Below are 21,547 nucleotides of genomic sequence, written 5' to 3' on the forward strand. Positions count from 1 at the left end.
AAACATGCAATTTGTCGACGGTATAGTCCCGTCTTTTATTATTGGCTTATGCAATGAAAAACGTAAATTTATCCTATACTTCTATACATAGGCGCCGACTTTTATTTTTGAATGGGGTGGCGGCAGGTGCGTAGCCAAGGGGGTGTCGGAACCCCCTCCTTTTAAACGCAAAGCCCCGTCCTTTTGAAATGACCATTCCGACGCTAATATTCACTTGCAATTCAACAAGTCGTATTATCAGTGTTACGCGGGGCCGCGACCAATTAGCGAGATTAGTCTGTGCACACATATCGCATGTAACGTGACGCGATCTCCCGTTGACATGATTGCGAATTTAGGTCATTGATTGCCACGCACTCGCCATTCGTCGCTGGACTGAGCACTAACACGGGCGCGACAATTCTGGAACGCGAAAGACAAACAAGAATTATGATTACAAACACGCGCGGCCAATCAGTAATTATCCCTTACCGCCAACACAATGGGTTTTTACTTAGTATTGAGTAGCTCGCATCGCGACAATTGGTTGCTGATTAAAACATCGATTTAGACTGCATTGCTTCATTTCCCGATTTACGTTCGCAAAGCATAGTTGGATTAATATTATGGGCACTGGAATAAATTCCAACTAGCAGGCACACACAATAAAACACCGTTCAACTTTGCGCTCCGAAAATATTCATCACAAAAATGGCTTACAAAATATTTTAAACGCGGCTTGCGGCCCTCATCGAGGCAAATAATGCACTTTAATTTGAAGAAGGTGGACGTATATTTGATCGTCGAATCGCGATTGGAGATGTTGTGTCTCAGAGCGCGAGATGAAATCTACGTTTCTAACGATGACGTCAAATTTGTACATCTAATAAGGATCGTTAGTTTTCTGAAACCAGCATCAGTACGCTGTGCGAAATACATAGTAGTGATCAATTTTATCGGTTTGTACGATCGGCCGGTAAAGTTGCGCTGATAACGATATTGCGGACATGCCGCAAACCTGCAATAATTAAAATGACAGGGTGCGCTAGTCATACCTAAGTACCCAGATTCCGCAATGGCAACAAGCAAAATTTTTTCAAACGCGGGCATAAGTTTTAATCAAAAAGATACATAAACACAAACAATATTACACTCGGAGATTGTTACTGTTTGGCGAAAGTGTTTCTGCGGACGGTAGCAGGCCTGCATACGGACGCGTTATCATACCACCGACGATAGTGCACTGCACATGAGATATCGATGGCCATTTTCGCATACAAATGAATATCGCTAATTTGCAGTACGCAGCATCGATAATACGAATTACTTTATTGGCATTTCAAAAGGACGGGATTTCTAGTTATAAATGAGAAACTCCGTGGCTACGCGCCTGGGGTTTTTGAGCCGTCAACGCGCTGGTTAATATCAGCCCGGGGCCTACGGCCTACGTAGGCCCCGATCAGCCAGTCGAATTTGATCGTAAAATGGTGCGATTTTAATTATCCACGTGTTATTGCAGTAAGAGCATAGAAATACATATCCAAAAGTTTTGGAATTCGATCCGTGATATGGTTGCACTCGATAGAGTCCGTCCAGCAATTAAGTTTATTGGAATATAGAAGGTTCCCGTTCAAACTAATCGAATAAATTCAGAATTTGCGCCACCGAGAATCTCGTGTTGCATCAATTTTTGACAACGTAATTCAAAGCCGTACACTGCACAATGCGCAGTATTAATAAAAAATCAAGCACTGTCAAGTGACACCGAGGGAATGCGAGTGTATAAGGCAAACAAGAATTAGTAGCCTACAGATGATAGCAAACGAGTAAGCGCACATCTAATCAGTAATTCCGCAACTTGCGTACATCACAATGGGGTTCCAAGTCTGACATCGCGACAATTGATTTGCTCATTATAACGATGTTTGAGCTGCATTGTTGCATTTCCCGATAAAAGTTGACAAAGCCTTGTTAGAGTAATGAATATGCGCATGCGCACTTTATGCAGGAATGGCTTTCAATTCGCAGGCATACAGAAACACACTGCCCTATTTGGTGCTCCAAGCCTCCAATTAAAGAGACTCTCACGGAACTAACTCAAACTATTTTGCAAACGAGTATGGGCGCAAATACAATTTAATTATAAGGAGAACGTGAATTCGCTCGTCTGGTCAAGAGAGAACATGATGTTTCTCAGCGCAAGCGTGTCGAAATCGACGTCTTAAACGAGGTTGCTTCGATTGTCTGATTACTAATCACGGATTACAATTTATTAGGGCGTTTTACCACTAGTTCGTCGTCGCCAACGAAGCTGCGTATTCAATTATTCGCGCGCGTATCGGTTAATGGTAAATAGTTGGCATTTACGCGCTATCACAGACTCGCTCATTGACAGCGCTGATGATTTGAAATCGCAGACGGCGGGAGTTTAATCTTATTGTATGGGGTGGCCACCACTCCATAAATGTTTCATTGGGATGGCTACGCCACCCCGCCACCTAGTAACTCGGCGCCTGTGCTTCTGTATATCTATATACACTACACTGCTATCCTAATATACTATATGACTTGACTTGACTCGAGTCGAGTCACTTTTATAAAATGACTTGACTTGGCTTGACTCGGCGTAACAGAAATGTGGATTGACTCGTGAATCGGAGCGAAATTCACGAGTCAATTTCATGTCATCAAGTAATCGATGTCGCTAAAAATTACTGTATCTTCCATATGTTCGGATTGTTCACGAAACGCTGGTGAATGATCGTGTGTTTTACTGAGCCTCCATTGTTCTTTCACAAATAAAATGATCACAAACGACGTGATAGAAGCTTACAGCTTACGTTTTCGTAAACTAGGTGTAAAGTAATTTGATAGCAAAATATCCATATCTGTTCTCTGTTCTTACCTTAGCCAAACCTCTTGTTTTATTGAAATTGAATTCGAATATAGTTTACATTACTCCTCAACCATTGGGACAGGCTCGAATTATATCATATCAATATGTAAATGGGCAATGTATTGCATCTTTTCAATTCGTTTCTCTATTTTGGCTGGTAACAATAAACTGATGCAATGCAATTACGTACGTATAGTTTAATAGTTATACGTCTATATTTGAGCGATACAACGCCTTCTTGCGTGGATATTCAACTGTATTCGTTCATGTGTTCAGAATCAATTACCACTCAATCTGTACTTCAGGCAGCTAGCAAAATGAAATGAAGTAATCATGCCTCATACTTCGAAAAGGCAACTTGACTTGAATTGTGACTTGACTCGTGACTCGACTTGACTTGACTCGACTTGACTCGAGTCACCTCAAACAATCGAGTGACTTGACTTGACTCGAGTCACCTTCGACAATCGATTGACTTGACTTGACTTGAATTGTGACTTGACTCGTGACTCGACTTGACTTGACTCGACTTGACTCGAGTCACCTCAAACAATCGAGTGACTTGACTTGACTCGAGTCACCTTCGACAATCGATTGACTTGACTTGACTCGAGTCAAAATGTGCAATGACTCGAAATGACTCGTGACTCGAAGGTAGTGACTTGATCCCAACACTGCTATACTGTTGGCTGTATGATCGCCTTAACATTAGAAATAGGGTGGAGTGAAAATAACTTTTTTTTTTTCAAAATCGAAAAAAGGGGGTTCTCAAATCCCGACAAATGACCTAAATCTTCAAGAAAAATTGATTTTAGGGGATTGCCCCTATTTTCCAGCCGGCAACCCCCAATTTCTGCGCAGGAGGGAATAGAATTACCCATCTCGACAACCACTGGTCGCAGGGTCATGATATATAGCTCAAAAGCTGCAGAAACATCATGTTTATATAAGTCCTAAAAAGAAAATTTTATCTATTGTGAACACAAAACGAGTTACAGCCAAAAAACACTAAAATTCTGAAGCTGGTAAATGGCGGGAGTAACTATGTTGCATGTTAGTGTGATTTTCACAAGAACAGCAAAATAAATCAATCTCATTATGTAAAAGCTGACTGGTAAGGGCTGTTACTCCATCTATTTTTAGAACAGGCCCACTGGTGATTCATCTGTACCTTGCGGGCTACCTGGTGCCCGTGGGCACCAGATGGTGACCCCTGATCTAGAATATGGCTTTGGATTGTGGAAGGAGACCCTGAGTTGTCGGTAGACCCCTTGAATGTGGTGGAAGGACACAGTCGTGCTTCGACTGCTGCCTTAGTAGCAAATATATGTGAGACTTTGGCATCCAAGCCCCTAGGGCAGTGGTTCCCAACCTTTTTCGTCTCGTGCCCCCCTTGACCGATATTTGAGCTAAAATTCCCCCCTATGAAAAAGTTGCCTGTGACTAAAAAAATGTGCTTTTTAACGCGCAACCATTTGTTGACTGAGCAATTAATGGCCAAACATATTCAGATATGTCCGAACTATTGTGAATGCGGACCGCACTAAACTTTGGTAAAGTACAGTCAAATTTGACCTGTTTTTGACCGGTCGGGTAGCCGCTGGCGAAGAATAAATCACCAAGTTCGCTTGCTATGGACTTGAGTTGAATCGATGAATTTGGTGCAGTATGTTTTTCACGTTAGCTCATATGTTGGCTTAAAAAGTTAAACAATTTCACTAGCGGCCTTGTGCTGAATTCGGCTTGACGTTTTCCTGCTTAATAGTAATTTTGTCGAGAGGCTGTGGTGGACCCAACGAAATCGTCTCGTGAGCCTCACTTTATCAGGTGGTGTAATATCTACGGAAGGCATTTAAACATACACTTATAGCTTGAAATCCGCCAAAGAAACATACAATTGTAAAGAACTATAATTTCTACTTAACAGCTCTATGCCAGAAAAATCTAAAAACCTTGTGAGCCCAGTGTATCTGCCGATACAATGCCAAAGCCAGATTTCCCCTAAAAAAATTAAGCCAGATTCCCCCCTAAAAATTTCAAAATTCCCCCCAAGGGGGAAATTCTCCCCCGGTTGGGAACCACTGCCCTAGGGCTTGATTATTCCTTGAAATATGAAGTGTACAGTACAAGGGTCCGTACAAGATATGCTTGGCGTACGACGTAAAGACGTGTGTGGGCGGCGCCGTGCGCAAAATCGGTAAAAATAGCAAAAGAACATCCATGCTCTTCCTAAATGCATGGCGGGTAGCCGTTAGTGGGCCGGGGAGTGCCTCTGACGACCCGTTCAGTTGAATACTGTTGAGAAATACCCAAGCGGGCGACGTCTCCATGAGAAAGAAGTGGCAAGTCATGCTTAGACTGTGGGCTCAGTAGCAAATATACCATGCCAGCAATGGTCTCCCAGCCTCGTCGGAGGATGGGTTAGTCTCTGGTGGCAACAGAATGAGGTCTAAAGGAAAATCCGAGAGGAGAAACGAACTGGGCCCAGCCTGGAAGATGCATTAAGGCGTCATGTTGTCGCCTCGGCAGGCAATAGAGGTATCGGAGTGTGTGCGCGGTCGGATGCCTATTAGGCCACCTATGATCTTATCAAACTTATCAAGTCCTGGGTGGATATCAATATGGCCCACAGGGGTCTGGACTTACGTTATGACTGTGTCCAGCCACCCTACTCCGGGGGGTTCGACGACCACTAAGGGTCCCCTTCCAAAGCCATATTCTAGATCTGGGGTCATCGGATGCGGTGCCCACGGGCACCAGGTAGCCCGCAAGGACCAGCTGAATCGCCCGCTGGCCTGTTCTAAAAATAGATGGATTAACAGCCCTTACCAGTGAGCTTTTACATAATGAGATTGATTTATTTTGCTGTTCTTGTGTAAATCACACTACATGTAACATAGCTACTCCTACAATTTACCCGCTTCAAAATTTTATGTTTTTTGGCTGTAACTCGTTTTGTGTTAACAATAGAGAAAACTTTCTTCTTAGGACTTATATAAACATGATGTTTCTGCAGCTTCTGAGCTATATATCATGACTCTACGACCAGTGGTTGTCGAGATGGGCAATTTTACCCCCTCCCGCGCAGAAATTGGGCGATGCCGGCTGGAAAATGGGGGCAGTCCCCTAAAACCAATTTTGTCGAAGTTTTAGGTCATTTGTCGGGATTTAAGAACCCCCATTTTTTCGATATGATAAAAAAAGTTATCTTCACTCTACCCTAATTAGAAGGTTATAGTTTCATCTTTGGAAAATTTTATGCGGGGCCAACGATAACTAAGTATTATGATTAGTAGGGCGATTTTTTTTGACATGTCAAAAAAAGTCAAAATTAGGTCAAAATTGTAGCGTTAGGTCAAAATTTGTCAAAATTGTTTACAAAATCAAACATTTTTTGACCTCTACATTTAGTTTGTATCGTAGATTTTGCGCTGTCTGTGAACTTATCATTTGATAATTTACAGCCTGTAGCCTACTTTATAGGCCTACCGTTGTAAACGGCCCATCGTCTGCGCATTGTGAATCATAAACGGTTAAATGAAACAAATAGTGACATGGTTTTATGGTCAACGTACCGCAATATCCTAACTGAAGCAAGACTGCTTGGGCATTGCATGGTTCTTACATCAAGAAGCGCAAGCTGAAAAATTGTGATATAGACAACATTGTCAGAATGAAGCAACACGGTGCATCACCAGCAAGCAGTGTGCACACAACTTCAGTGTTGTCAGCTAACAACTGCTGCTGTTGAACGTTCTTTCTCCATTCTTGACAAGCTACTTAGTAAGACACTTTCTACCCGAGACAGCGCAGTGGTATAATCCGGGGCTACAACACCAATGGGTGTGGGTTCCATTCCGACCGAGGTCGACTTCATAATTCCGATAGCTAAGTGTTGGAGGTTTACCTAGGCTCCTCCTCGCCACCTCATCCGCGTAAGCGGTGTCTTACAAAAAAGCCTAGAGGTGGGCCGTGCTATATGTTGGCAGTTACGGAAAATAATGAAGAATATCGGCCTGGTGTAAATGACCTTAGTAGTTGACAAACACCATGAATACCACAAAACAAACACTTTCTCTGCGAGAATGTAGGAAAGTATCTTTCGTTGTACTACAACAAATTTTAATTATTCCACCATAATACGTAATGTAACTACTGCAATTCTTCATAGGGCCAGATTTCGTTAAAATACTAGTCTTTTCATGTAAAAATTTGTCAGTTTTTAAGCCAAAAACGTTCTTTCAGGCCAATCTACTTTGTAAGGACAGACAGTTCCAACCAGAAATGAAGATAAGTAGTACAATTTTAACATTATGTGCGAAAACACCTAATTTGCATACGTGAGGTCAAAATTTGGTCAAATTTCAGCTTTTTTAGGTAAAAAAAGTCAAAATTTAGATTTTTTAGGTCAAAATCTTCCGTTTTTTAGGTAAAAAAAAATCGCCCTAATGATTAGCATTAGGTGAACCTTGGAATTTTCGACGTTTCTCTTCTGTTCAATCTTACTTGCAGCTTGCACCGCGATGTATAGTGGGATATATTCCGTAGGTACGAGGTTTCAATGTTTTTCACCAAATCGGCAATTGGCAACGTTGGTTTGCAACGTATAAATAATCAGAGAAAACATGGCTATGCTATATTTCCAACGTGTATCTATTGATCGCTGTTTTTGTCACGGCGTATGACATGTGCATGTGCACACTACTTTTCTTTAAACATAAAGTAATAATCCAAGTGGAAAATATAATGCCATATGTCTGAGGCATATGTCTGCTATAGCATTTAGATCCCGTACCTATACTTTCTTTCGGTACACGGCTTCTAAATCAATACAGGATACGAGCCTCGGACATACGCCATTATATTTCCATTTGGATTATTACTCTACTATACAGCCTATTGGTCTGGGAATATAAAAGCTTATCTTGCAGATGTGTCGAAAATTTGATCAACGGATCTAAACTTGGATAATTTTGACCTCCAATCGATGCACTCGTGCAGGCAATGCCAGATTGCCAGATGTCCCTTTGATCCATCCATCTGCGATGCTGGCTGAATTTTACTTTTACATCACTAGTCAAACAACTATACGCGGTCTTTTACCTAATCACACGTTAACTTGGATAGTATCATAATTCAGGAAAGGCATACGTGTTTCTAGATCGCAACACCTTGCTCTCAATTCGCGTGCAATTACGCAGGTTGGAAGCGAACAACAGATTGGAATTGAATTGTTTTGCTGGAATGCTCCACTATGTTCCGTTGTCTTTCAATTCAACTTGTGCTAACGTCACAATGATCGAGATATTTTTAGAATTAGGTGTGCTCATAAGTACATGACGGAATTGGAGGTAGGCCTAATGCGTATACGCTGATATCACACAATATAATATGCCAACATTATACAACATTCAAATATCCAAATCCATGTAGGCCCGTTGCCAATAGTAGGAAATGAAGAAGCATATCGATGGACAGGTCACATAGACTATTCAATATAAAAAAAAACTGCTTTGGTCACATGAGGAGTGACTTGCGTGCCGTTTCATAAACACCGATCTGTATCATGCCAAGTATATACTAATTATAGTATATTCATCACCGGAGGTTGTCAATAACTAAGTGCGTCTGCTTTTGCGAGTTACTCCAGTAGATTTTGCCTCCTTGCACCAGACTTGGACAACCAAATAATTCTAGTTGTTTAATTTCACTAAATTAGAGCGAAATGTCAGTAATCTAATTTTAATCTAATTTGAAGAATATTTCCATGCTTCAAGATTAATTCCAATCTAATTTTAGAAATGTTCTTATGCTCTGATTCTACTTCTAATCTAATTTGTAAAATGTTAATATGCTATCATTTTAATTCTAATATAATTTATTGTTTTCCTGAAAATGTCTCTTTGTCCGAGGCATTTTGCAGCGAGTTAACAAGAATATCCTTCTCATACAAGGAAATCTAGTGCCAACCCGCCATCGCCTTCTTTACACCGTATAGTCATAGTAGTTATTGCGACGAATAATAGCCTGCTAGCATAGTAGCTTGTAATCTGCGAACAGCATTCTAGTTTTCAAAACTTTACATTACAACAGCGGTTCCCACCTTTTTCGACTCATCGCCCCCTTTTCAAGCTCCACACCGATCATCGCCCCCAAAGATTGGGAAACGAAAAATGGGCATACGTTTTAACGTGCCATCGCCCTCTTCGTTATTTTCGCCCCCCCCCCCTCATCGCCCCGTTCGTCCGTTTTCGCCCCCTATCGCCCCCTTCGTTATTTTCACCCCCCTAGACCGCGAAATTGTCCCCTGGAGGGTGATATCGCCCACGTTAGGAATCACTGCGTTAGAACTACGCTGTGCTGACTAACATGGGCGATGCTCATGGTTACCACAAAAGAAGTAAAGTTTTATTAAAGTAGTACAAAAATAACAATAAATATCATGATCATGAACGTGATTTTATTTTGAGCTATTAGCGGCACGATAGCGAATCGATATTGGGGCTCCAGACATGTCACTAGCTGAAAGACTATCTCATCCTAAAGATTGATCCTGTGGAGACGTCCTATGCTTTTTCCTAAGCGTCTCGGTCTTGGCAGTGTCTGGGCCAAGGCAATATGCTTATTGACATCATCTGACTCTCCATCGATGGAATGCTGTTGCCATCGCCGAAACCGTTTCAGCTAGTGTGGAATAGTGTCGTTGGGCACAGGCGAATAGCTTATTCTGAAACTGAAATCCATGTTAGCATTTCAAAATGCTTTATTTTGCGTTTTTCCAAAATCTCAGATCAGATCGCCCGCCGCGATTGTGGTGACCCCGGTATAGTACAAAATGAACCAAAAGCTTGGTGTACACAACTTAATCATTCTCATGGCTATATGGGAATGCACTGTGATTAGATATGAAATTATTTTTGCTGTATTTATTTTCCATTCACAATTTCATTCAAGGCCCAAGTTTTTGCGAATTCAGTAAATCTACTTCTAATCTAATTTGGAAAACTACTGTGTACCTCTAATTCTAATTCTAATCTAATTCGGAAAAGCTGAAAATCTTCTAGTTGTCCAAGTCTGCATTGCACTACTTCGTCGCGTTTTTATACTACGGTGTTTAGACTACACTTCCACTATTACTTACTTGATGAAATAGAAAGTATTTTGGAGATATTCTTGCAGAACTTTATTTAATGAAATTGTCATGACAACTGGGCGAAAGTACGCCTGTACCACGGTAACCCAATATATTTTTGAAGATTGCATCAAAGTAGTGTCATTCGCCATGCTCGTTAGCTGGGAAGATGCACATTGCACACTGCTATTTCGACGAAAGGCCGCCTAATTACTTGAATACTTTTCAGGTCTTCGTTTTCTACTTCTACCCGAGGTGGTTTAGAAATGTATTTGAAATTGCACTATAGTAATTGTGTAGAAATTTACAGCGTTACTTCTACGTTCGTAGCAACGCTGACCACTTTAACCACCTGATTACCACCGATTAGTTATCATCACTTTCACGGGTATAATCTTAGCGAATAGTGTGCGTGAATACACACTCTTTTCTCTAAGAGAGATGCTTCTCTCCCCCTCTACTAATTATTATATAGCAAGTATATATAGCATACCAACTATAATACTTCTACAGTTGTCAGAGTAGTCACGTAGGTTCCCGCTACTTACACAACTGGGCTGTTTTAGACTATACTTTCACGCTTATTTCCATAGGATTTTTGATCAAATTATCTATAATTGCTCGTAAAATTTGTACGAGTATAAGGAAAATTCTGAATGAAATTGAAACGTTTTTATTGAAATCTTCATAATCCCATTATAGATATGGCGTTCGGATCACGAACACCGAGCATAGTTTCGATATTGCAAGTATTTTTGGCAACCGCAAGGCAGTCCTTGTCAGGAGATGCGCTGAGCAATTTTTAAGCTGTCGTGACCTATTGACAAATAAACATCGAGTACAAGCCGTCCGAAACTATTTGTGGACTATATGTATACGTTATCGATATATTTATAATCGTCTTAGGCCCACATATCACATTCTAATATGGCCTTGACATTGGATTCAGCTGATCTAATATCGTCAAGTGCAGACATGGCTCACATATTGAGAGTCTGCAACTATATATGATTTGTATTGATAGCCTTCATGATTGGATTGTGAATTTATATAACGTATCTTTCAGCGTACACATATCAAGCCGAAGTGGATTAAGTTTAAGATTAACTCGTCGCCCATATATAACAATTCGTGTTGTTGCATTGAGCGGAATGAGTGAAGTATAATATCTGTCGTTCGATTGGGGGAAACTAACCATCTGCCACGGGAGAAGTTGTCCGAAATGCCACCATGACAACGCACTCGTGAACTCATTCATAAGCTATAGGGAATTCGGGCGCGCTTACGGCCAAATATGCTGCATTCAGCTTACATTTGCGAAAATGAAACTTGGATATCTATTGATTCGGATATCCGATCATGCCTTGCATTGCAATCCTACATCACTATGATGATGACATGTTTTCTCATGCATTCCTTATTGATTTGACTGATAGCTTCTAGCTATAGCTAGCAAGCACCTATATACACGTCGAAATGACACGTAGTTTGCGTAGTATTAGTATGTCAGGTCAGTCCATAAGCAGTACACACTGATGCTCCGCGCGATCATCAAGATTTATGGTTCGTAAATGAAACGATCTAATCGACCTTTCGTGACAAATTTTCGTAACATGTCGGTACTATTTGGAGTCACGCATCACGTGCAGCAGCGAACGATACCAGAATTGTCGTTTATTATATTGCGACTTCACACTGACGTCAACGGCCATGGTCAAATTTCCTTCGTCCATCTCAGGGAGAATATCACATCTCGAAAGTTGAGATGGTAAGCTCCGATAATGCTACACAAATATGATATAGGCCAGTGGTTCTGTTGTTGTTTGTCGCATTCATGGTGTTTGTCGACTACATTTACACCAGGCCGATATTTTTTATTTTCATTCCGTAACTGCCGACTTATCACGGCCCACTTCTAGGCTTTTTGTAAGACACCGCTTACGCGGATGAGGTGGTGAGGAGGAGCCTATAGATAAACCTCCAACACTAGGGTATAGAAATTAGGAAATCGACCTCGGTCGGACTCGAACTCGCAACCCATTGGTGTTGCAGCCGCGGATTATACCACTGCGCTATCTAGCCACCAGGCCAGTGGTTCTGGATCATCGGTCCGTGGCGAGATTCCTGGCGGTCCGCCGAATACAGTAGAGTAGAATTTTATATCTAAATTCCAAAATGCGAGAAGGTTGCGGTAGTCCATTAGTTGAAGAAATAAAACATCAAATTTTAAATTGATTTAGAACGTACTTTTGTATGGTGTCGCAATAGACAGTTCATGGTATACTTTGCCGCAAGTCTGGCACAAAACTGTCTATAAGTAACCTACTACTTGTTTCGGACACTTTATATTTAAGAGCTAAGTAGACTTTTAGACAATCTTTGTTAAATTACGACGATGCAATTCAGCGACAGTATAGGCAAAGTGGCTAAATAGTAAAAAAAGTCGCATGTCTTCCCAACGATAGCGAACAATCACAATAGAGTTGTTACTATTGCCCTTTAAAACATGACTGTGCGAACCCCGCCACGCACAACTTCAACATAACCTCGTACCTAATATAAAAGAAGCAGCATTAAAGGAAGTTTCCTATGTTACATTTGAGTTGCATACATTAGTCGTAATCAGATTTCGGGTTAATTTTGATATTTTAATGCCCACCGATGCGTAACATATATTTTGAAGTTTTACCACTGAGGCTGCTGCTGATTAAAGACAAAGTCGGGGATGCTATCATGTGCGTATGAGCTCAACGCGAAGCATACATTTGGATAGCTGTCATCAAGTATGTAAATTTTGTGAACATTATAGATTTACTATTTACTTGACTGATCTGAGACTCGATCGAAGTTTAGAAAATTCGGCGAAATTGAACTTAGTCTGAGGTTAAATTATATTAATCAGAAGCCATCAACTATAAATTATTGTTTAGGTTTGGCATATCATATCGATTCAATGACGTGTAAGATCAAACTTCAATTTTGTTGCAGGGTCGATGAGGCTATATCGTAAGTCAGGGGCCGGCAACTTTTGTGTGCAGCGTGCCAAAATATCAAAAAAATTTTACCAGCTTGCGTGCCAAACATTCAATTTATTAATATTTAACGTTTCAAGTAAGGAATACCACCAACTGTTTTTCTGCAACTGGCAACGGCATCCGTTACGCCAGTATGATTCTTGAATTATTGGTCGCGAAGGGAATGAAATTTTCGCTTACATGTACGTAATATTTACATAATTTATTTTCAGACGCACAACGATAGATCTTCTGCGTCCTATAGGAGGACGCCCAAATGTCATCTTTTTTGAAACTGTCTCCTCTTTTTTGAAACAGATTGGTTAAATGTATGTTAACATTCAACTGAAATATGGGAAATCAGTGCTCAAGTGACGGTCCGGCGGGACTTCCGGGAGTTGAGCCAGAAAGCTGACTTTTATTTTTATTTTTTTTAGTTAAGCAATTACAAAGTCGCAACAAATTTACCAATTTTTCCGGATTTTACTCCGGTATTGTAAGTCTGGAAATGTTTAAAAGTGTCCTCTTTTCAGATTCCCAAAATATGGTAAACCTAGGTAAAGATTGTCGTTGCTCCAGATATATTGGAATCGATTGCCAGCAGTCGGAACTAAAAGAATGTCTCCTTCTGAGAGACGAACACGATTCCAAATTTGCATTTTGACACGGGGCTCATTATTTTCCTCGGCAGGTCTCATTTGATACATGCGGCTGAAGCTGCGGGGACTGAACTGCGGGCATAATCATTTTTGCAACGCATACACCGCATGGGAGTCGCATGTTGCCCGAAACTTTATGCCTATAGGTCGTGTCTTCTACAGCGTGAAAATGCCCAGCGCCGGAATGCCGGTTCATAAGTTGTGCTCACGTAGGCTGCACAGTGTACGTACACTGCTTGATCAAGCATCCATTCTTACGATATTCGGTTGACGTTCTTTCATAACTGCTAATACGGTTGACTAATTTCTGTACATTATGCATAGCTTTTAAACACATTTTCTATCTACATATATATTTATTTATTGGGGGCTCCCACATTCTAATCAAAACATCAGGCCCAATAAATCGCGGGAAGCGCGGAAAATAATTTCAAGATAAGTCAAATCTGCCCTAAAAGACTATTTTATGTTGATTTAGGAAACAATTTCGGATCATCTACGAGCTCTATACATTTTGAAAAGTTCTGTTTCATTTTTTGCAAAAACGAGGTTCTAATAGCTTGTGTCACATCATTTGCCGTGCCATGCGAAATCATCTCGCGTGTCACAACTGGCACGTGATGCCGGGGTTTGCCGACCCCTGTCGTAAGTACTTCAAATGTCTGATTTCACCAGGCCGATATTCTTCATTTTTTCCGTAACTGCCGACTTATAGCACGGCCCACTTCTAGGCTTTTTATTGTATAAGACACCGCTTACGCGGATGAGGTGGCGAGGAGGAGAATAGATTTTGTTTGTTTGATTATTTATTTAACACATACAAACAGTGGTGTTTGTCGCCTATTAAGGTCATGTACACCACGACAATGATATTTTTAATGTTCAGGATCTTTGATTTCGTACTCTTTCCGGGCGACTTGCACACTCGCGCGCTCCCAACTTCAGTCTCTCTCTCCCTCTTTCACGCATCAGGACTTGTTCTTTACTGTCGACTTCTTCCTGGCGCGGCTCACTATCAGCCAAGATAAACCTCCAACACTTAGGTATAGGAATTCTGAAGTCGACCTCGGTCAGACTCGAACTCGCACCCAATGGTGTTGCAGCCGCGGATTATACCACCGCGCTATCTTGCCACCTTTGGCTTTTGTCTTACTCTTCCTAGCACGTAATGGAACGATCAATCAAATAATTTAACTCAGTGCATATATTTAGGCAGAGTATGGCTGCGTCGAACGGATGAATAACCACAGTCATCGTAGGGTTGCCTCCTTTATCGTCGGGTATCGGGAAGACCTCACATTTTCATTCTTTTGACTCTGCTGTGCTCTTGTAATCTCAAAGCGTTTATTTTGATAAAGCCACCGGCATCCATAGGCTCGTAGTCTCCTTGTACATCCAAACTATACGAAAGGCATAATGATCAACTCCATGTAATCATGCATATATATATACTCAACCCCGATAATACTAAGTACCTGACCAACTCTTCATTGTACAAAGAAATTGGAGACTCCCGCCCTGTGACATAAACGTTGCCTTTGAATAATTTCAAATTGACCGTGCCGATCACGTTCTCCTGGCTTTTGTTGATGCAGAATCTGGTAAACTCACATTCGGGGCTGAACCACATTCCTGCGAATTTGAACGGACTTGTTACATGTTGCGTTTACGTTAACGGAAAGCAACAGGTTTTCCTTTACCATAGTAGACTTGATTTGCAAACTGCACCGAAAGACATTGCTTGATTTTTATCAGTTCTTTGTCCATCGTGAAGGTCTCGATGTCTTCGTGAGCAGCGAACAGAATCGACCCGCCCGGCGTTTCGTAACAACCACGCGATTTCATTCCTATGAATCGACTTTCCACGATATCGACACGTCCAATTCCGTGTTTTCCACTGAAAGGAAATGCGAAAATCGGCGCTCGAGCTGCACGAAAATGCGAAATACGACAACATTTAACACACCCGAGTTGGTTCAGGTAGAGGAAAATGTCAAGTGCACCCGTTATCTTAACTTTTTCTGTGGTGTTCACGACCTTCACAGGTACGCCGCCATCAAAGGTCACGGCGATAAGGTCCGGAGTGTCGGATGCTTTAGTGGGGTCAGTCGTTCGTTGCCACATTACAGCCTCTGGTTCCGTAGACGGGTTTTCCAGCATTCCCCCTTCATAACTGTATAGAAACATAATATTTACGATGGCGGTTACACCAGGGGCGGGAAACTTCTTCAGCTTTTGAACCTTATATGGATTAGTGAAGTATTTAACGGGCCGGGCCATCGGGGTGAAATTATTTCACCATGACGCGACATTCCGAATCCATTGTGACGCAGTGAAAAAATAGATGTCACAATATGCGTGTCGGATAGAAAATGCCAGCGAAAAAAAATGTGTATTGCCCTTGGGCTATACTTTTACGAAATGATGTAACTTCCCACTTTTTGGTTTGCACTGTTCCGTGCACCCTTTCCTTGGATTAAATCACTAGATTTCTCACTAGAGTTACCAAGATCGGCACGATCCTCTATCGATATGTGCGTGGTGACAATAGTCGTGTCATCCGACCTGTTGTGCATCAAGTTATCGTCGATACTCCATAGTTTGGTTTTTGCGACACCAAGTGATATGTTTTTCTCGTCGGCGTATTTCACGAGATCGGGTCGGCCCTTGAATCGATTGTAAAATTCTGGTAGGCGCCAAGGAGCCAAAATCTTCACTCCGGGTAGGAGAGCGTAACAGGCCAGCTCGAAACGGATCTGGTCGTTGCCCTGAATATTGAGGAGAAGTGTAGTAGTTGAAAGTAAAGCCTATAGAATATATACTAGACTGCAATAACACATTATTGAGCGGCGTTTTTGATCCTAGTTGTGCAGAAATTGAAGTTGTTTGATTTTCCCACTTCTCGACTATAAGCATGCTTTCAACTATGCACAATAGCAGTGGTTCTCAATGGGCGTGTCGCGGCCAATTGGACTGTTCGGGGATACCGAGAAAAGGTGGTAAACAAGGTCGACGTATATAATAAAAATTAGGGAATCGGGATTTTGAGTAAGGCGGATCTACTGAGTCACACAATGCATGCCAAAACAACTAAGTATACTGTCTCAATCTGGTATCCCCTAAGCCTAATGCCTGATGTATAACGGTGTTCGATCTTCATCTTGCTTATTTTAGGCTACCTCGCTCTTTTCATTCTCTACCTTGAATTCGTCCATGATCTGGTCTCTCTGGGAACGTTTTTGTGAGGACGATGTGAGTACAACGACGGAGGAGATAAGGGCAATCTCAGACAAACCTCCGGCGCTTCGGAAGGTGCTACTGCAAGAATCAAACCAGGCCCTCCACCGGCACCAGATGTTAGGGTGCCGCGAACTATTTTTCCTATCGGAGGGTGCCGCGAGGTCAAGAAGCTTGACAACCACTTCACTATAGTGTCCAAGTTAGTATCGCGATATACACATTCAACATTTTCCAGCTACAATCACTTTCTGTTCTGTCTTCGATTGTCCAAGACAACTTGCTTGCAAAGCTAGACAATTTTACGCGGCCGAAGTACCTTTCCCGTTGCTCCGTGGGAAATGAAAGATGCGTTCTCTTGCTTGGCAACAGCAACCATATTCTTTGCGATGCACGGGCGCGCAAGCGATGTTCCGAGCATATACCGGTTCTCGTATTTCGCATTGGATTGCACCCACGGCCATATGTAATCAGAAACGAACTCTTCTCGACAATCGCAGATATGTATCTGAATCATAATGCACGGGTAAAATGGATTGGATGTGGTGTGAATATATATTCAAAATTAAAATTCCTGATACGATAACAGCAGAAACATTCAAACGAGGTTGTCATTTTGAGCCCCATGCGGCAAATATCATAATCAGCCATGAATCATATAACTGCGTGATGGCCGATCATGAACAGTGAACACACCGATCATTATATTCGCCAATGTCGTTGCCCAACGCGTGTCAATAACAGCCCACCTTGCGCGCTCCAAGCGCATAAGCTTTCTTTTCAACTTCATCGAAGTCGCACTCTTGTCCGACGTTAGCCTAAACAAAACGTAAACGCGTAACTAGTGCATTCACGCACGTCGGGAGCTCCCCAAACCGTGTACCAGAAACGCGACTACGTCGTATCCTTGTTCTTTCAGCCATACAAGAATACACGATGTGTCCAATCCACCACTGTATGCCAGAACTACAGTTTCCTTTTGCTTATCAGATGAAGCCATGCTGTCTCTACACCTAATCACGAACTGAATGGACGATATATCGACGAATGCAAATTTGTGTTGATAACATTCGGCATTGACACGAAATCAAGTAGCCTGGGCGTGATTTTCTTTGAACTCATACCATATAAAATGGAATCGGCTCAATTTAACATCGATTCCAGACATTTTCAATATACCGACTCCAACTCCTCCAACATTGGACGCACTACGTCTAACTCTGACTTTCCTTTAAGAACTCCTACTCCACTTCAGTACGCCAACATTCCTGGATATCTACTCAGAAAATTATGCGTTATTATTGTCAAGTGAAACATCCTATTATTTGAATTATTGATTCCTAATATACATTTTAATAATATATTCATGGCAGAAATATATTAAAACCCGAAGCTGCCGTTCGCGACTCTGTGTTCTTGTCACTGTAACGTCACAACGACAAAATTCTTTCTATATTTCGAACTTGGTAAACCCCATTTACTGGCGTTCGCTCCTGAAGAGAGCCAGTCTAAAAGTTTCGAGTGGAATAAATTTGGCAATATGAATGCATTGTTTGCTGCAATATTGAAGTTCTGTACTTCGAAAAGCCTATACAATAATCTCTGTAACTGCAACGGTACATTATACATTCTACATTCCCACTCCGACTCCGACCCAACCACTATATATTTCCTAACTCCAACACCAACGGGTGTTACAGAATTTTTGTGTACCGACTCCATCATGACTCCACCACAGGGTAATCGATGCAGCTTCTGGGGGGCATACTATATGCATCTGGTCGTTAAATTTTGTTAATTAATTCTGTCATTAATATTGGTTCTTTCATATATTACTTTAAAACTTTGCTCCTCTCTTCGCCCACGTGATCAGAGGTAGCGGTAGAGCTGGTGCGATGGATGATGATGACTTCGAAAATGCAGGGAGCGTAATTGTACATCGTAAAATCATGTTCAAGTTCATGTCACACTGTAATGACTATTCATGAGCCTAAATGTCAGTCCGCACCAGCAGGTTGCACATCCGGTGGTTTCCAACCTTGACGGCCGCGACTCCATATCCAATTTAAAAATGTTCCGTGGCTTAGCCCAAAATTGGATAAGCTGATTATAGTGATCAATAGGGCGATTTTTTTTACATGTCAAAATAAGTCAAGATTTGTCAAAATTGTAGCGTTAGGTCAAGAAATTGTCAAAATTGTTTACAAAGTCAAACATTTTTTGCCACCTGCATTTCGTTTGATCGTAAATGTGTGCACTGTCGGTGAACTTATCATTTGACATTTTAAAGCTTATTGCATACTTTATAGGCCTATCGTTGTAGATGGCCCATTGTCTGCTCATTGTGAATCATAGACGGCAAAATGAAACAAATAGGTTGACATGGTGTCATCATAGTTTCCTATATGGTGTGGACACAGCGAGAGTGATCGGCTCGCTGCATTTGGGTTACGTCATACTTTCCATTTGACCAAAGTCAACTTTACGGCCATTTTTGACCGGCTTGCCGAGCGCCAAATTCAATAAAACGGGTATCAATGAAAAGCTGCTGCTATGCTGATTACGAAAATAAAACTTTTATTCTGTTCATGGTCCTGGAACCCCCCAAAATCGGCCTAGAAATTTGCATCGTGATCGAGTTTTGTCATTGTGACGCAACCGGACTGTCTGCCTCTTTCTTCTCAGCTTCACTCTCGTATTGCCAGACAGAATTGACAGAAGTATTGCCAGACAGAAGCATAAACTTGGCTATTTATAGTGATAGCTATGAGGGCTGTAGAGTCGTTTTGCCAGACAACGAGAGTGAAGCTAAGAAGAGGGAGCCAGACGGCACTGTTGCGTCACAATGCCCAACTCGATCACAATGCAAATTTTAACGCTGATTTTTGGGGGTTCCAGGACCATCAGCAGAATAAAATTTATGTTTTCGTAATCGGTATTGCAGCAGCTTTCCATTGATACTCGTTTTATCCAATTTAGCGCTCGGAAAGACGGTCAAAAATGGCCGTAAATTTGCCTTTGGTCAAATGGAAAGTGTGAATATTCGTCCTTTTTTCATATGTTATAGTTTTTGTAACAAGCCACGTATACTCTAAATGTAGGAATCATTCAAACATGATATATATCCCATCCTGTAAAATTAAAATGTGGATAAAACAATAGAAGAGTGGCTCTAGTCAGGACCGAAACAGCACTTCGCCAGCCCCCCCCCCCCAAAAAAAAAACGTTGGACTTAGGCCCCCAATAGGGTGATCAACCATAGGGGAGATGCGGTACCGATAAGACACTGGGACCGAAAATAATTGAAAAATTATCTGTGATAATCCCATGATTACAGTACGTGACTTTGTCTACAATGGCATGCTGGCTGAATCTTTCCTCATATGCAAAAAACTTCGACCTGCGTGAGTTATGGGGTCTGTGACAATTGATTTACGTTTTAGGGGGTGTAAAATAAATTTTGATCGACATATACATTTTTCTATATCACCTTCCAGACTAACAAACCCGCAATAGTTTTTGATGTGAAGTATAGGGCTTGTATCAGGGTACATAATGGCACATATTTTTTAATTAATACCATCCTCGAGTGGACTATTTTCAATTCAAATACAATATTTATAGGGTGGGGGACCTATGGTACCACAGCCAAATCAAGCTAAATAGTTGGACCAACTAATCACTTAACAACAGAAACACACCGACATATATAGAGGCTGTAAATCATAGTTACCTGTGGTGTTTTATCGCTATTACTAGGTATTTGAAAGTCAAAATGTAGATTTTCCGGTAATATGTATGTGGCATTAATTTTGTAAGTTTCGGCGGAAATCAAAACGTGATTTTATCCCAATATTTTAGTTGATATAATCTATTTTATTCTTGAAGGTGGCGACGAAACATTCTTCATTGGCATGCTGTAGGTTGGATTATAGTACGCAACAAAACAAGTTGAAAAATTTGAGTTTTGAGCGTATGTCTCATAGGTCCCAGCATGGTCGTGTGCCATTGGACCCACCGGTGGGGACCGATGATACGTTCAAGCAACTCATTTGAAACGTTTATAAATATTTTTTGAAAAGGAGGATATCCATGTAAATGTCCGCGATAGGTAGAGCTCGTATCAAAGTGTTGAGACAGCAAAAGATCCGTTATTCTCGGATGAAGATTTTAGGGCCAGAGATCATTTTGCAATTTTTGATACATCCGGACCACATCTTCCCTACTTATGGGGCTTCGCCCCCAGACCCCCACCAGGCTATACTTTTGCCCACTACTTATCACCTAGATTTGTTGTAATGTTCACTGTTCAACGAGCCAGCCTCTATCGAAGCGCGAAAATTTGTATAGTTCATGACTGAATAGTAAATTTTGTATCCTCTCTCTTCTCACGTAGTCAGATTTACCAGTAGACCTGAGTGTGGTGTCTTGGAAAATGTAGGGCCCGTAAATAATAATCAAACATATTCGGGCGGACCGACAGGTATACTAACATCGTTACATGATGTTATTTTGTGACCTCCTACATGCTGTGTCAAAAGATATTGAATGAAATCGCCAAAGCGTACTAAACTAAAAGACGCACACAATTTTAAATTGGTATTTGTTCACTGGCAAATTATTTTTCCGA

The 21,547-nt window shown here is 41.4% G+C and overlaps 2 protein-coding genes across 2 annotated transcripts in view; one reads left to right on the forward strand and one right to left on the reverse strand.

The window, feature by feature from the left end:
* The window catches only part of LOC145433575 (centrosomal protein of 19 kDa-like), a 198,790-nt gene that overhangs the window by 81,238 nt on the left and 96,005 nt on the right, over positions 1-21,547 (forward strand). The gene's annotated exons all lie outside the window — the stretch shown is intronic.
* On the reverse strand, positions 14,870-18,100 carry LOC145433569 (argininosuccinate synthase-like). Its single transcript, XM_080310697.1, has 8 exons — positions 17,801-18,100; positions 17,667-17,735; positions 17,237-17,425; positions 16,246-16,448; positions 15,647-15,853; positions 15,381-15,577; positions 15,156-15,312; positions 14,870-15,080 (listed from the first exon to the last, which is right to left on the reverse strand). Exons 1-8 carry the CDS (start codon positions 17,915-17,917, stop codon positions 14,975-14,977), a joined length of 1,245 nt encoding a protein of 414 aa, XP_080166823.1. The 5' UTR covers positions 17,918-18,100; the 3' UTR covers positions 14,870-14,974.

This window comes from Botryllus schlosseri, chromosome 2 (genome assembly GCF_051294905.1).
Source record: "Botryllus schlosseri isolate E-star chromosome 2, Bs_hap1, whole genome shotgun sequence".
Classification (NCBI taxonomy): domain Eukaryota; kingdom Metazoa; phylum Chordata; class Ascidiacea; order Stolidobranchia; family Styelidae; genus Botryllus; species Botryllus schlosseri.

What these genes read in the sequence shown, in the direction of transcription:
- LOC145433569 (XM_080310697.1), bottom strand. Translation starts at nt 17,917, where the DNA reads ATGGCTTCATCTGATAAGCAAAAGGAAACTGTAGTTCTGGCATACAGT. An exon ending in TGCAAATCAAGTCTACTATG is followed by an intron (nt 15,313 to 15,380) that starts GTAAAGGAAAAC and finishes TCAAATTCGCAG; the next exon opens with GAATGTGGTTCAGCCCCGAA. An exon ending in TACAATGAAGAGTTGGTCAG is followed by an intron (nt 15,081 to 15,155) that starts GTACTTAGTATT and finishes CCTTTCGTATAG; the next exon opens with TTTGGATGTACAAGGAGACT.